Here is a 16,338-nt window from a genome sequence, read left to right on the forward strand (position 1 = left end):
GGGTTTTTAGAGGCTCCCTCCACCATGAATTGGTCCAAACTGGGGTTTTTAGAGGCTCCCTCCACCATGAATTTGCCCAAACTGGGCTGTTTAGAGGCTCCCTCCAGCATGAATTGGTCCAAACTGGGGTTTTTAGAGGCTCCCTCCACCATGAATTGGTCCAAACTGGGGTTTTTAGAGGCTCCCTCCACCATGTATTGGTCCAAACTGGGGTTTTTAGAGGCTCCCTCCACCATGAATTGGTCCAAACTGGGCTGGTTAGAGGCTCCCTCCACCATGAATTTGCCCAAACTGGGCTGTTTAGAGGCTCCCTCCACCATGAATTGGTCCAAACTGGGCTGGTTAGAGGCTCCCTCCACCATGAATTGGTCCAAACTGGGTTTTTTAGAGGCGCCCTCCACCATGAATTGGTCCAAACTGGGGTTTTTAGAGGCTCCCTCCACCATGAATTTGTCCAAACTGGGGTTTTTAGAGGCTCCCTCCACCATGAATTGGTCCAAACTGGGGTTTTTAGAGGCTCCCTCCACCATGAATTTGCCCAAACTGGGCTGTTTAGAGGCTCCCTCCACCATGAATTGGTCCAAACTGGGTTTTTTAGAGGCTCCCTCCACCATGAATTGGTCCAAACTGGGGTTTTTAGAGGCTCCCTCCACCATGAATTGGTCCAAACTGGGGTTTTTAGAGGCTCCCTCCACCATGAATTTGCCCAAACTGGGCTGTTTAGAGTCTCCCTCCACCATGAATTGGTCCAAATTGGGGTTTTTAGAGGCTCCCTCCACCATGAATTGGTCCAAACTGGGGTTTTAGAGGCTCCCTCCACCATGAATTGGTCCAAACTGGGCTGTTTAGAGGCTCCCTCCACCATGAATTGGTCCAAATTGGGGTTTTTAGAGGCTCCCTCCACCATGAATTTGCCCAAACTGGGCTGGTTAGAGGCTCCCTCCACCATGAATTGGTCCAAACTGGGCTGGTTAGAGGCTCCCTCCACCATGAATTGGTCCAAATTGGGGTTTTTAGAGGCTCCCTCCACCATGAATTGGTCCAAACTGGGCTGTTTAGAGGCTACCTCCACCATGAATTGGTCCAAACTGGGGTTTTTAGAGGCTCCCTCCACCATGAATTGGTCCAAACTGGGCTGGTTAGAGGCTCCCTCCACCATGAATTGGTCCAAACTGGGGTTTTTAGAGGCTCCCTCCACCATGAATTGGTCCAAACTGGGGTTTTTAGAGGCTCCCTCCACCATGAATTTGCCCAAACTGGGCTGTTTAGAGTCTCCCTCCACCATGAATTGGTCCAAATTGGGGTTTTTAGAGGCTCCCTCCACCATGAATTTGCCCAAACTGGGCTGGTTAGAGGCTCCCTCCACCATGAATTGGTCCAAACTGGGCTGGTTAGAGGCTCCCTCCATCATGAATTGGTCCAAATTGGGGTTTTTAGAGGCTCCCTCCACCATGAATTGGTCCAAACTGGGCTGTTTAGAGGCTCCCTCCACCATGAATTGGTCCAAACTGGGGTTTTTAGAGGCTCCCTCCACCATGTATTGGTCCAAACTGGGGTTTTTAGAGGCTCCCTCCACCATGAATTGGTCCAAACTGGGCTGGTTAGAGGCTCCCTCCACCATGAATTTGCCCAAACTGGGCTGTTTAGAGGCTCCCTCCACCATGAATTGGTCCAAACTGGGCTGGTTAGAGGCTCCCTCCACCATGAATTGGTCCAAACTGGGTTTTTTAGAGGCTCCCTCCACCATGAATTGGTCCAAACTGGGGTTTTTAGAGGCTCCCTCCACCATGAATTTGTCCAAACTGGGTTTTTAGAGGCTCCCTCCACCATGAATTGGTCCAAACTGGGGTTTTTAGAGGCTCCCTCCACCATGAATTTGCCCAAACTGGGCTGTTTAGAGGCTCCCTCCACCATGAATTGGTCCAAACTGGGTTTTTTAGAGGCTCCCTCCACCATGAATTGGTCCAAACTGGGGTTTTTAGAGGCTCCCTCCACCATGAATTGGTCCAAACTGGGGTTTTTAGAGGCTCCCTCCACCATGAATTTGCCCAAACTGGGCTGTTTAGAGTCTCCCTCCACCATGAATTGGTCCAAATTGGGGTTTTTAGAGGCTCCCTCCACCATGAATTTGCCCAAACTGGGCTGTTTAGAGGCTCCCTCCACCATGAATTGGTCCAAATTGGGGTTTTTAGAGGCTCTCTCCACCATGAATTGGTCCAAACTGGGGTTTTTAGAGGCTCCCTCCACCATGAATTTGCCCAAACTGGTCTGTTTAGAGGCTCCCTCCAGCATGAATTGGTCCAAACTGGGGTTTTTAAAGGCTCCCTCCACCATGAATTGGTCCAAACTGGGGTTTTTAGAGGCTCCCTCCACCATGTATTGGTCCAAACTGGGGTTTTTAGAGGCTCCCTCCACCATGAATTGGTCCAAACTGGGGTTTTTAGAGGCTCCCTCCACCATGAATTTGCCCAAACTGGGCTGTTTAGAGTCTCCCTCCACCATGAATTGGTCCAAATTGGGGTTTTTAGAGGCTCCCTCCACCATGAATTTGCCCAAACTGGGCTGATTAGAGGCTCCCTCCACCATGAATTGGTCCAAACTGGGCTGGTTAGAGGCTCCCTCCATCATGAATTGGTCCAAATTGGGGTTTTTAGAGGCTCCCTCCACCATGAATTGGTCCAAACTGGACTGTTTAGAGGCTCCCTCCACCATGAATTGGTCCAAACTGGGGTTTTTAGAGGCTCCCTCCACCATGAATTGGTCCAAACTGGGCTGTTTAGAGGCTCCCTCCACCATGAATTGGTCCAAATTGGGGTTTTTAGAGGCTCCCTCCACCATGAATTTGCCCAAACTGGGCTGGTTAGAGGCTCCCTCCACCATGAATTGGTCCAAACTGGGCTGGTTAGAGGCTCCCTCCACCATGAATTGGTCCAAATTGGGGTTTTTAGAGGCTCCCTCCACCATGAATTGGTCCAAACTGGGCTGTTCAGAGGCTCCCTCCACCATGAATTGGTCCAAACTGGGGTTTTTAGAGGCTCCCTCCACCATGAATTGGTCCAAACTGGGCTGGTTAGAGGCTCCCTCCACCATGAATTGGTCCAAACTGGGGTTTTTAGAGGCTCCCTCCACCATGAATTGGTCCAAACTGGGGTTTTTAGAGGCTCCCTCCACCATGAATTGGTCCAAACTGGGGTTTTTAGAGGCTCCCTCCACCATGAATTGGTCCAAACTGGGGTTTTTAGAGGCTCCCTCCACCATGAATTTGCCCAAACTGGGCTGTTTAGAGGCTCCCTCCACCATGAATTGGTCCGAACTGGGTTTTTTAGAGGCTCCCTCCACCATGAATTGGTCCAAACTGGGGTTTTTAGAGGCTCCCTCCACCATGAATTGGTCCAAACTGGGGTTTTTAGAGGCTCCCTCCACCATGAATTTGCCCAAACTGGGCTGTTTAGAGGCTCCCTCCACCATGAATTGGTCCAAACTGGGGTTTTTAGAGGCTCCCTCCACCATGAATTGGTCCAAACTGGGCTGGTTAGAGGCTCCCTCCACCATGAATTTGCCCAAACTGGGCTGTTTAGAGGCTCCCTCCACCATGAATTGGTCCAAACTGGGCTGGTTAGAGGCTCCCTCCACCATGAATTGGTCCAAACTGGGTTTTTTAGAGGCTCCCTCCACCATGAATTGGTCCAAACTGGGGTTTTTAGAGGCTCCCTCCACCATGAATTTGTCCAAACTGGGGTTTTTAGAGGCTCCCTCCACCATGAATTGGTCCAAACTGGGGTTTTTAGAGGCTCCCTCCACCATGAATTTGCCCAAACTGGGCTGTTTAGAGGCTCCCTCCACCATGAATTGGTCCAAACTGGGTTTTTTAGAGGCTCCCTCCACCATGAATTGGTCCAAACTGGGGTTTTTAGAGGCTCCCTCCACCATGAATTTGCCCAAACTGGGCTGTTTAGAGGCTCCCTCCACCATGAATTGGTCCAAACTGGGGTTTTTAGAGGCTCCCTCCACCATGAATTTGCCCAAACTGGGCTGGTTAGAGGCTCCCTCCACCATGAATTGGTCCAAACTGGGCTGGTTAGAGGCTACCTCCACCATGAATTGGTCCAAATTGGGGTTTTTAGAGGCTCCCTCCACCATGAATTGGTCCAAACTGGGCTGTTTAGAGGCTCCCTCCACCATGAATTGGTCCAAACTGGGGTTTTTAGAGGCTCCCTCCACCATGAATTGGTCCAAACTGGGCTGTTTAGAGGCTCCCTCCACCATGAATTGGTCCAAATTGGGGTTTTTAGAGGCTCCCTCCACCATGAATTTGCCAAACTGGGCTGGTTAGAGGCTCCCTCCACCATGAATTGGTCCAAACTGGGCTGGTTAGAGGCTCCCTCCACCATGAATTGGTCCAAATTGGGGTTTTTAGAGGCTCCCTCCACCATGAATTGGTCCAAACTGGGCTGTTTAGAGGCTCCCTCCACCATGAATTGGTCCAAACTGGGTTTTTTAGAGGCTCCCTCCACCATGAATTGGTCCAAACTGGGCTGGTTAGAGGCTCCCTCAACCATGAATTGGTCCAAACTGGGTTTTTTAGAGGCTCCCTCCACCATGAATTGGTCCAAACTGGGGTTTTTAGAGGCTCCCTCCACCATGAATTGGTCCAAACTGGGGTTTTTAGAGGCTCCCTCCACCATGAATTGGTCCAAACTGGGGTTTTTAGAGGCTCCCTCCACCATGAATTTGCCCAAACTGGGCTGTTTAGAGGCTCCCTCCACCATGAATTGGTCCAAACTGGGTTTTTTAGAGGCTCCCTCCACGATGAATTGGTCCAAACTGGGGTTTTTAGAGGCTCCCTCCACCATGAATTTGCCCAAACTGGGCTGGTTAGAGGCTCCCTCCACCATGAATTGGTCCAAACTGGGCTGGTTAGAGGCTCCCTCCACCATGAATTGGTCCAAATTGGGGTTTTAGAGGCTCCCTCCACCATGAATTGGTCCAAACTGGGCTGTTTAGAGGCTCCCTCCACCATGAATTGGTCCAAACTGGGGTTTTTAGAGGCTCCCTCCACCATGAATTGGTCCAAACTGGGGTTTTTAGAGGCTCCCTCCACCATGAATTGGTCCAAACTGGGTTTTTTAGAGGCTCCCTCCACCATGAATTGGTCCAAACTGGGCTGGTTAGAGGCTCCCTCCACCATGAATTTGCCCAAACTGGGCTGTTTAGAGGCTCCCTCCACCATGAATTGGTCCAAATTGGGGTTTTTAGAGGCTCCCTCCACCATGAATTTGCCCAAACTGGGCTGGTTAGAGGCTCCCTCCACCATGATTTGGTCCAAACTGGGCTGGTTAGAGGCTCCCTCCACCATGAATTGGTCCAAATTGGGGTTTTTAGAGGCTCCCTCCACCATGAATTGGTCCAAACTGGGCTGTTTAGAGGCTCCCTCCACCATGAATTGGTCCAAACTGGGGTTTTTAGAGGCTCCCTCCACCATGAATTGGTCCAAACTGGGCTGGTTAGAGGCTCCCTCCACCATGAATTGGTCCAAACTGAGTTTTTTAGAGGCTCCCTCCACCATGAATTGGTCCAAACTGGGGTTTTTAGAGGCTCCCTCCACCATGAATTGGTCCAAACTGGGGTTTTTAGAGGCTCCCTCCACCATGAATTTGCCCAAACTGGGCTGTTTAGAGGCTCCCTCCACCATGAATTGGTCCAAACTGGGTTTTTAGAGGCTCCCTCCACCATGAATTGGTCCAAACTGGGCTGTTTAGAGGCTCCCTCCACCATGAATCCGTCCAAACTGGGGTTTTTAGAGGCTCCCTCCACCATGAATTGGTCCAAACTGGGCTGGTTAGAGGCTCCCTCCACCATGAATTGGTCCAAACTGGGGTTTTTAGAGGCTCCCTCCACCATGAATTGGTCCAAACTGGGGTTTTTAGAGGCTCCCTCCACCATGAATTGGTCCAAACTGGGGTTTTTAGAGGCTCCCTCCACCATGAATTGGTCCAAACTGGGGTTTTTAGAGGCTCCCTCCACCATGAATTTGCCCAAACTGGGCTGTTTAGAGGCTCCCTCCACCATGAATTGGTCCAAACTGGGTTTTTTAGAGGCTCCCTCCACCATGAATTGGTCCAAACTGGGGTTTTTAGAGGCTCCCTCCACCATGAATTGGTCCAAACTGGGGTTTTTAGAGGCTCCCTCCACCATGAATTTGCCCAAACTGGGCTGGTTAGAGGCTCCCTCCACCATGAATTGGTCCAAACTGGGCTGGTTAGAGGCTCCCTCCACCATGAATTGGTCCAAATTGGGGTTTTTAGAAGCTCCCTCCACCATGAATTGGTCCAAACTGGGCTGTTTAGAGGCTCCCTCCACCATGAATTGGTCCAAACTGGGGTTTTTAGAGGCTCCCTCCACCATGAATTGGTCCAAACTGGGGTTTTTAGAGGCTCCCTCCACCATGAATTGGTCCAAACTGGGTTTTTTAGAGGCTCCCTCCACCATGAATTGGTCCAAACTGGGCTGGTTAGAGGCTCCCTCCACCATGAATTTGCCCAAACTGGGCTGTTTAGAGGCTCCCTCCACCATGAATTGGTCCAAATTGGGGTTTTTAGAGGCTCCCTCCACCATGAATTTGCCCAAACTGGGCTGGTTAGAGGCTCCCTCCACCATGAATTGGTCCAAACTGGGCTGGTTAAAGGCTCCCTCCACCATGAATTGGTCCAAATTGGGGTTTTTAGAGGCTCCCTCCACCATGAATTGGTCCAAACTGGGGTTTTTAGAGGCTCCCTCCACCATGAATTTGCCCAAACTGGGGTTTTTAGAGGCTCCCTCCACCATGAATTGGTCCAAACTGGGGTTTTTAGAGGCTCCCTCCACCATGAATTTGCCCAAACTGGGCTGTTTAGAGGCTCCCTCCACCATGAATTGGTCCAAACTGGGCTGGTTAGAGGCTCCCTCCACCATGAATTGGTCCAAACTGGGGTTTTTAGAGGCTCCCTCCACCATGAATTGGTCCAAACTGGGGTTTTTAGAGGCTCCCTCCACCATGAATTGGTCCAAACTGGGTTTTTTAGAGGCTCCCTCCACCATGAATTGGTCCAAACTGGGCTGGTTAGAGGCTCCCTCCACCATGAATTTGCCCAAACTGGGCTGTTTAGAGGCTCCCTCCACCATGAATTGGTCCAAACTGGGCTGGTTAGAGGCTCCCTCCACCATGAATTGGTCCAAATTGGGGTTTTTAGAGGCTCCCTCCACCATGAATTGGTCCAAACTGGGCTGTTTAGAGGCTCCCTCCACCATGAATTGGTCCAAACTGGGGTTTTTAGAGGCTCCCTCCACCATGAATTGGTCCAAACTGGGCTGTTTAGAGGCTCCCTCCACCATGAATTGGTCCAAACTGGGGTTTTTAGAGGCTCCCTCCACCATGAATTGGTCCAAACTGGGCTGGTTAGAGGCTCCCTCCACCATGAATTGGTCCAAATTGGGGTTTTTAGAAGCTCCCTCCACCATGAATTGGTCCAAACTGGGCTGTTTAGAGGCTCCCTCCACCATGAATTGGTCCAAACTGGGGTTTTTAGAGGCTCCCTCCACCATGAATTGGTCCAAACTGGGGTTTTTAGAGGCTCCCTCCACCATAAATTGGTCCAAACTGGGTTTTTTAGAGGCTCCCTCCACCATGAATTGGTCCAAATTGGGGTTTTTAGAGGCTCCCTCCACCATGAATTTGCCCAAACTGGGCTGGTTAGAGGCTCCCTCCACCATGAATTTGCCCAAACTGGGCTGTTTAGAGGCTCCCTCCACCATGAATTGGTCCAAATTGGGGTTTTTAGAGGCTCCCTCCACCATGAATTTGCCCAAACTGGGCTGGTTAGAGGCTCCCTCCACCATGAATTGGTCCAAACTGGGCTGGTTAGAGGCTCCCTCCACCATGAATTGGTCCAAATTGGGGTTTTTAGAGGCTCCCTCCACCATGAATTTGCCCAAACTGGGCTGGTTAGAGGCTCCCTCCACCATGAATTGGTCCAAACTGGGCTGGTTAGAGGCTCCCTCCACCATGAATTGGTCCAAATTGGGGTTTTTAGAGGCTCCCTCCACCATGAATTGGTCCAAACTGGGCTGTTTAGAGGCTCCCTCCACCATGAATTGGTCCAAACTGGGGTTTTTAGAGGCTCCCTCCACCATGAATTGGTCCAAACTGGGCTGGTTAGAGGCTCCCTCCACCATGAATTGGTCCAAACTGGGGTTTTTAGAGGCTCCCTCCACCATGAATTGGTCCAAACTGGGGTTTTTAGAGGCTCCCTCCACCATGAATTGGTCCAAACTGGGGTTTTTAGAGGCTCCCTCCACCATGAATTGGTCCAAACTGGGGTTTTTAGAGGCTCCCTCCACCATGAATTTGCCCAAACTTGGGTTTTTAGAGGCTCCCTCCACCATGAATTGGTCCAAACTGGGGTTTTTAGAGGCTCCCTCCACCATGAATTGGTCCAAACTGGGGTTTTTAGAGGCTCCCTCCACCATGAATTTGCCCAAACTTGGGTTTTTAGAGGCTCCCTCCACCATGAATTGGTCCAAACTGGGGTTTTTAGAGGCTCCCTCCACCATGAATTGGTCCAAACTGGGGTTTTTAGAGGCTCCCTCCACCATGAATTTGCCCAAACTGGGCTATTTAGAGGCTCCCTCCACCATGAATTGGTCCAAACTGGGCTGTTTAGAGGCTCCCTCCACCATGAATTGGTCCAAACTGGGGTTTTTAGAGGCTCCCTCCACCATGAATTCGTCCAAACTGGGCTGGTTAGAGGCTCCCTCCACCATGAATTGGTCCAAACTGGGTTTTTTAGAGGCTCCCTCCACCATGAATTGGTCCAAACTGGGGTTTTTAGAGGCTCCCTCCACCATGAATTGGTCCAAACTGGGGTTTTTAGAGGCTCCCTCCACCATGAATTTGCCCAAACTGGGCTGTTTAGAGGCTCCCTCCACCATGAATTGGTCCAAACTGGGTTTTTTAGAGGCTCCCTCCACCATGAATTTGCCCAAACTGGGCTGGTTAGAGCCTCCCTCCACCATGAATTGGTCCAAACTGGGCTGGTTAGAGGCTCCCTCCACCATGAATTGGTCCAAATTGGGGTTTTTAGAGGCTCCCTCCACCATGAATTGGTCCAAACTGGGCTGTTTAGAGGCTCCCTCCACCATGAATTGGTCCAAACTGGGGTTTTTAGAGGCTCCCTCCACCATGAATTGGTCCAAACTGGGGTTTTTAGAGGCTCCCTCCACCATGAATTGGTCCAAACTGGGTTTTTTAGAGGCTCCCTCCACCATGAATTGGTCCAAACTGGGCTGGTTAGAGGCTCCCTCCACCATGAATTTGCCCAAACTGGGCTGTTTAGAGGCTCCCTCCACCATGAATTGGTCCAAATTGGGGTTTTTAGAGGCTCCCTCCACCATGAATTTGCCCAAACTGGGCTGGTTAGAGGCTCCCTCCACCATGAATTGGTCCAAACTGGGCTGGTTAGAGGCTCCCTCCACCATGAATTGGTCCAAATTGGGGTTTTTAGAGGCTCCCTCCACCATGAATTGGTCCAAACTGGGCTGTTTAGAGGCTCCCTCCACCATGAATTGGTCCAAACTGGGGGTTTTAGAGGCTCCCTCCACCATGAATTGGTCCAAACTGGGCTGGTTAGAGGCTCCCTCCAGCATGAATTGGTCCAAACTGGGTTTTTTAGAGGCTCCCTCCAGCATGAATTGGTCCAAACTGGGGTTTTTAGAGGCTCCCTCCACCATGAATTGGTCCAAACTGGGGTTTTTAGAGGCTCCCTCCACCATGTATTGGTCCAAACTGGGGTTTTTAGAGGCTCCCTCCACCATGAATTGGTCCAAACTGGGCTGGTTAGAGGCTCCCTCCACCATGAATTGGTCCAAACTGGGCTGGTTAGAGGCTCCCTCCACCATGAATTGGTCCAAACTGGGTTTTTTAGAGGCTCCCTCCACCATGGATTGGTCCAAACTGGGGTTTTTAGAGGCTCCCTCCACCATGAATTTGTCCAAACTGGGGTTTTTAGAGGCTCCCTCCACCATGAATTGGTCCAAACTGGGGTTTTTAGAGGCTCCCTCCACCATGAATTTGCCCAAACTGGGTTGTTTAGATGTTTAGAGGCTCCCTCCACCATGAATTGGTCCAAACTGGGTTTTTTAGAGGCTCCCTCCACCATGAATTGGTCCAAACTGGGGTTTTTAGAGGCTCCCTCCACCATGAATTGGTCCAAACTGGGGTTTTTAGAGGCTCCCTCCACCATGAATTTGCCCAAACTGGGCTGGTTAGAGGCTCCCTCCACCATGAATTGGTCCAAATTGGGGTTTTTAGAGGCTCCCTCCACCATGAATTTGCCCAAACTGGGCTGGTTAGAGGCTCCCTCCACCATGAATTGGTCCAAACTGGGCTGGTTAGAGGCTCCCTCCACCATGAATTGGTCCAAATTGGGGTTTTTAGAGGCTCCCTCCACCATGAATTGGTCCAAACTGGGCTGTTTAGAGGCTCCCTCCACCATGAATTGGTCCAAACTGGGGTTTTTAGAGGCTCCCTCCACCATGAATTGGTCCAAACTGGGCTGGTTAGAGGCTCCCTCCACCATGAATTGGTCCAAACTGGGTTTTTTAGAGGCTCCCTCCACCATGAATTGGTCCAAACTGGGGTTTTTAGAGGCTCCCTCCACCATGAATTTGCCCAAACTGGGCTGTTTAGAGGCTCCCTCCACCATGAATTGGTCCAAACTGGGTTTTTTAGAGGCTCCCTCCACCATGAATTGGTCCAAACTGGGGTTTTTAGAGGCTCCCTCCACCATGAATTGGTCCAAACTGGGGTTTTTAGAGGCTCCCTTCACCATGAATTTGCCCAAACTGGGCTGTTTAGAGGCTCCCTCCACCATGAATTGGTCCAAATTGGGGTTTTTAGAGGCTCCCTCCACCATGAATTTGCCCAAACTGGGCTGTTTAGAGGCTCCCTCCAGCATGAATTGGTCCAAACTGGGGTTTTTAGAGGCTCCCTCCACCATGAATTGGTCCAAACTGGGGTTTTTAGAGGCTCCCTCCACCATGAATTGGTCCAAACTGGGGTTTTTAGAGGCTCCCTCCACCATGAATTGGTCCAAACTGGGCTGGTTAGAGGCTCCCTCCACCATGAATTTGCCCAAACTGGGCTGTTTAGAGGCTCCCTCCACCATGAATTGGTCCAAACGGGGGTTTTTAGAGGCTCCCTCCACCATGAATTTGCCCAAACTGGGCTGGTTAGAGGCTCCCTCCACCATGAATTTGCCCAAACTGGGCTGTTTAGAGGCTCCCTCCACCATGAATTGGTCCAAACTGGGCTGTTTAGAGGCTCCCTCCACCATGAATTGGTCCAAACTGGGTTTTTTAGAGGCTCCCTCCACCATGAATTGGTCCAAACTGGGGTTTTTAGAGGCTCCCTCCACCATGAATTGGTCCAAACTGGGGTTTTTAGAGGCTCCCTCCACCATGAATTTGCCCAAACTCTGCTGGTTAGAGGCTCAATCCACCCTGATTTTCAAAACAAATGTTGGTGCCAACCTCAACTTACTACAAGGGCCAAATTCACTGCTGGTGACAAGCTCTCCTCACTGCAAGTGCCAAATACACATGTTTCAAGGTGTTTTCCTACTGTCAGAGAGGTGGTATTGAGTGTGTAAAGTGTGTAGTTGTTAGGCTGTGATGTTGGGGTAATAGAGGGTCTTTGGTGTGTTAGATGCCCCCAGACATGCTTCCCCTGCTGTCCCAGTGTCATTCCAGAGGTGTTGGTATCATTTCCTGGGGTGTCATAGTGGACTTGGTGACCCTCCAGACACGGATTTGGGTTTCCCCCTTAACGAGTATATGTTCCCCATAGACTATAATGGGGTTCGAAACCCGTTCGAACACACGAACAGTGAGCGGCTGTTCGATTCGAATTTCGAACCTCGAACATTTTAGTGTTCGCTCATCTCTAATGTTAATACAATTTTTTGTCAATTAATTTACAAGGACAAGGCAATTTGGGATACTAAACCACCCATAGGCTCTTATAGGGTTTTAGTGTCCCAAATCACCCTGTAATAAATCCATCCACGTCCGCAATAAAAATAAACAAGCTTAAGGGTCCATTCACACGGAGGACAATGGTGAGGAATTTGGTGTGGAATTTCAGTGCTGAAAAAAAAAAGCCTTCCATTGGCATCAATGGGTTCCTTTTTCTGTTAGCAGAAAAAGGAACCCATTGAAGTTAATGAGAGGCTTTTTTTTCAGCACTGAAATTCCACACCAAATTCCTCACCATTTTCCTCTGTGTGAATGGACCCTTATACTTATCCTGCCACTGTACCCCCCATGCCGATGCAGTTCTTCACTGAAGCCAGAAGAGTACACCTTAGCCTCAGTGTGCGTGCCCCATAACATCCTCGAGTTCACTGAAGAACTGTGCAGGCATTGCACCACTAGGTAAGTATAACTGTTCATTTACAACAGGGAGATTTAGAACACTAAACCCCAGGTCTATAAGGACCAGTGGGTGGTTTAGTGTCCCAAATCGTCCTGCCAGGTTCTCTTTAATACAATCAGGTGAATTTAAAGAGAAATCTAAATAAGGGTCCACTCACACGCTGAGAAAACACACGCTCATTCTGGCAAAATACACGTGTAAAGAATACACATGTAAAAATAAGACTCCCATTGACTTCAATGACATTTTCTGCGTGTATTTTGACGTGTTTTTTTACACATGTAAACAATGTCATTGAAGTCAATGGGAGTCTTATTTTTACACGTGTATTTTTTACACGTGTATTTTGCCAAAATGAGCGCACGTTTACTCGGTGTGAATGGACCCTCAAATCCATATTTGATGTGACCACCTTTTGGAGGAGGAATCCTTCAAGTGATGATGGGGCTTACACAAAGCCCTGACCTCACCATCAGCCAGTCTGTCTGGGATGACATGAATAGACAGAAGATTGGAGCAAGCCTACATCTACAGAAGATCTGTGCTTAGTTCTCCAAGATGTCCAAAACCTGTCTGTCTAACCTCCTCAGTGTTTTACATTTCCTGCAAAGTGGATGAGATTCTTGCTAACTAGAGATGAGCGAACAGCGTTCGATCGAATTGATATTCGATCGAATATCAGGCCGTTTGAGGTGTTCGATTCCAATCGAACACCACAAGGTAAACGCAGTAAAAATTTGTATCCCCTCCCACCTTCCCTGGCACATTTTTTGCACCAATAACTGTGTAGGGGAGGTGGGACAGGAACTACGACACCGGAGGCAGTGAAAAAACCCATTGGCTGCCGAAAACATGTGACCTCCCAATTCATAAGAATAGTGTTGGCCTTCTTCGTCTCATTCTCGTGTTGGAGTGATAGAGAGAGTGTGGCGTCAGACTGTCAGTGCGATTAGTTGTGCTTTGGTTAGGCAGGAATTGTCAATAACAGCTCTTTTCAGAGCTCAATATTAGATAGCTAGCTAGAAAATCATGCAGTGTAGCAGCAGTGGACGTGGATACCCTGAAGGGCCTCAATCTCTGCTGGTAGCTCAGCTTAAGGTCCTGTAACTTTGTTTGGAAGGGCTCACGTTAAGGGCCATAAAAGTGAATTTTGGAAGTTCTTACCACATCACACACATCCACAATGACAGTTCAGGGTGGGGACTGAAGGATTTCCTATTGCTTATTCCATCTGCGTTGTCATGGGGAACATGATTTAAAAGGGTGGTTGTTAATGTTTGTTGAGTTTAAATTGGGGTCTGTGTCCATCCATTTGGAGAGTATAGAAGGTTTCCAGGTATTTTCCCACTTTGATAAAGGTTTTTTGAATGTGGAAAGTGTGTAGTTGTTAGGCTGTGATGGTGGGGTAATACAGCTAATACACTTTGGTGTGTTAGATGCCCCCAGACATGCTTCCCCTGCTGTCCCAGTTGCATTGCAGAGGTGTTGGCATCATTTGCTGAGGTGTAATAGTGGACTTGGTGACCCTCCTGAGTTGAATGGTGGGATCCCCTGAAATGAAGCATTTTCTCCCACAGACTATAATGGGGTTCGATATTCGTTCGAATAGTTGAATATTGAGATACTATTCGTACCGAATAACGAACATCGAATATTTTACTGTTCGCTCATCTCTATTGCAAAAAAATATCCGCAGCTGAAATGCTGTGATTCATTTCACCCACGTTTTTTTTCCACAGCGCTTTTTGGCTGCGGCCTGCTACGTGATACGTTAGCTTAAAAGTGTACCTAGAAGAAATGATGGAAGGCAAAGGGCGGTCACACCAAATATTGTTGGGAATTAGATTTCTCTTTTCCTCATTCACTTCTTAATTTATTAAACTAAACTGTTAACATTTGTAACACTGAAAACATTCGTACTTTTCCACACCTACCTAAAGCATTTGCACAATACTGAAGATGTATTAATGGAAAAATAAAAATGTTATGGCTTTTGAAAAGAGAAAAGGAAAAAAACATTGCCTACATATTAAGGACTAAAATAGCGTCTTTGTTAATAAGTTAAAATGCCTTACCATTCCAATCAACTGACAGAAGCGTTCAAGCTCGATTAACCTTTTCTTTCCTTCCAGACGCTTAATTTTTTCTATTTTATTGATGTCCCCAACCTTAAAATGAAATGGTGTATCCTTGGAAAAAAAAAAAAAAAAAAGAAAGAAATTTCATGATGTACAGTATATACTACACATGTATAAAGGCTCTCTGTTAGCTACAAACATGTTTATCTATTTCTTTTACTTATATAGCACCATTTTAGTCTGCAGTGTTTTACAGACATTGCCAGTCTTATGCCCTGTTCACATCTGCTTTTGTATTCCATCCGGGGGGGGGCGGGGGGGGGGGGGGGAGTCCGCATGGAGACCCCTTGAATTGAATACAAACGCAATTGCAAGTGCTGTAAAAGCACATGGACCCCATAGACTATAATGACCCCCTCACACAACATCGCAGAAAGTATTGTGTGAGTACATAACCTATATTTTGACAGTCGGACTGCAGACCATCAAAATAACAGCCATGTGAATAGCCCCATTCACTGACATTGAATGGAGTGCTGTTGTGTGATGTTGGTTAACCACTTCAGTACCGGGCCAATTTGTGGTCCAGGACCAGACACATTTTAGGTGTATTTTGTATGTGCGGTTTTGAGGTCTGTAAAATTTTTCTCGTATGTCTTAGTCAACTAATTTTTGCGTCTTTTTTCGGGGACACATAGGGCTTTATTTTTATGTTATTTTTATTTTCAAATGTGTTTTAATTTTTTTTATATCCAGGAAAATATAAACAAAATAGGAGGGAAATTGTGTCTGGTTTTCAATTTATAATTTTTTTTAAATTTAATAACACAAAGTGTCACTGAAAAACTTTATAAAATAGTTTTTCCTCTCCGTTACGGTAATTTTTATTTTGTATGGTGTCATCGGGGGCGGGGCTATAACCTTTAATAACGGCGTTTTATTAGCGTATTATTTATTTATTTTATTTACATTTTTTTAAAACTTTTTTATTATATATATATATTTTTTTTTTTTTCCAGATTGTGTCCCCATAAGGTGATAGGAGACCTTTGGGGACATCTGATCACTTTTTTTTTGTACTTGAGGCTGATTTCTCCTATAACTGGGGCTGCTACATTTAACCTCAGTTACAGGAGGAATACAGACTCCTGCACACTGTATACACAGTATGCAGAGCTGATCTGAGTCCTGTAGGACCCAGCAGCTCTGGCAGGACACTGCTCCCAGTGGATCACGTGACCGCCGGGTCAGAGGGCAGCTGATTTATGGCTGCGTCCATAGCCGTGTATACAGCGCTCATTGAGCGCTGTATACACAGCGGATCGAGAAGGCAGGGGAGGTAATAAATCTGCCCCGTCTTCTCTCTAGGAGCTCCGGCTGAAGTTACAGCCGGCTCCTAGTGAAAGCAGCTACACGATCTCCGTGCAGCTGCTGTGTTCTGACTGGACGTACAGGTACGTCCTGTCAGAACAAGGCAACCACTTCCCGGACGTATATAGTCTATGGGCGGTCCGGAAGTGGTTAAGAAAATGGGCATCATACGGCCATTATTCATTGATGTGCGAATATAGTTCTGAGCTACATTCAGGCAACCAAAGTGCAAAACAGTCATGAAAAAATGTCCATTTGACACAGCTGTCTTGCACCCAAGGGGAGGTAATTACTGTCTTTACTGTCAGGGGTGTAACTTGACTTAGTCTATGAGTTTTAAGAGGTTCATACGGTGTCACTTCCCAATATGTGGAGACCAGTACAATAAACAATACATTATAGATGGTGGGACTGGTACAG

At 48.1% G+C, this 16,338-nt stretch overlaps 1 protein-coding gene across 1 annotated transcript in view; it reads right to left on the bottom strand.

Annotated features, from left to right (window-relative positions):
* The window catches only part of LOC142183343 (uncharacterized), a 100,757-nt gene extending 86,136 nt beyond the window's left edge, over positions 1-14,621 (bottom strand). Inside the window, exon 1 of the mRNA XM_075258438.1 lies at positions 14,545-14,621. Within this exon, the coding sequence (XP_075114539.1) occupies positions 14,545-14,547 (3 nt within the window). The 5' untranslated portion in view covers positions 14,548-14,621. The remainder of the gene's footprint in view (positions 1-14,544) is intronic.
* Positions 14,622-16,338: the final 1,717 nt, after the last annotated feature.

The sequence above is a fragment of the Leptodactylus fuscus genome, chromosome 1 (assembly GCF_031893055.1).
Source record: "Leptodactylus fuscus isolate aLepFus1 chromosome 1, aLepFus1.hap2, whole genome shotgun sequence".
Taxonomy (NCBI): domain Eukaryota; kingdom Metazoa; phylum Chordata; class Amphibia; order Anura; family Leptodactylidae; genus Leptodactylus; species Leptodactylus fuscus.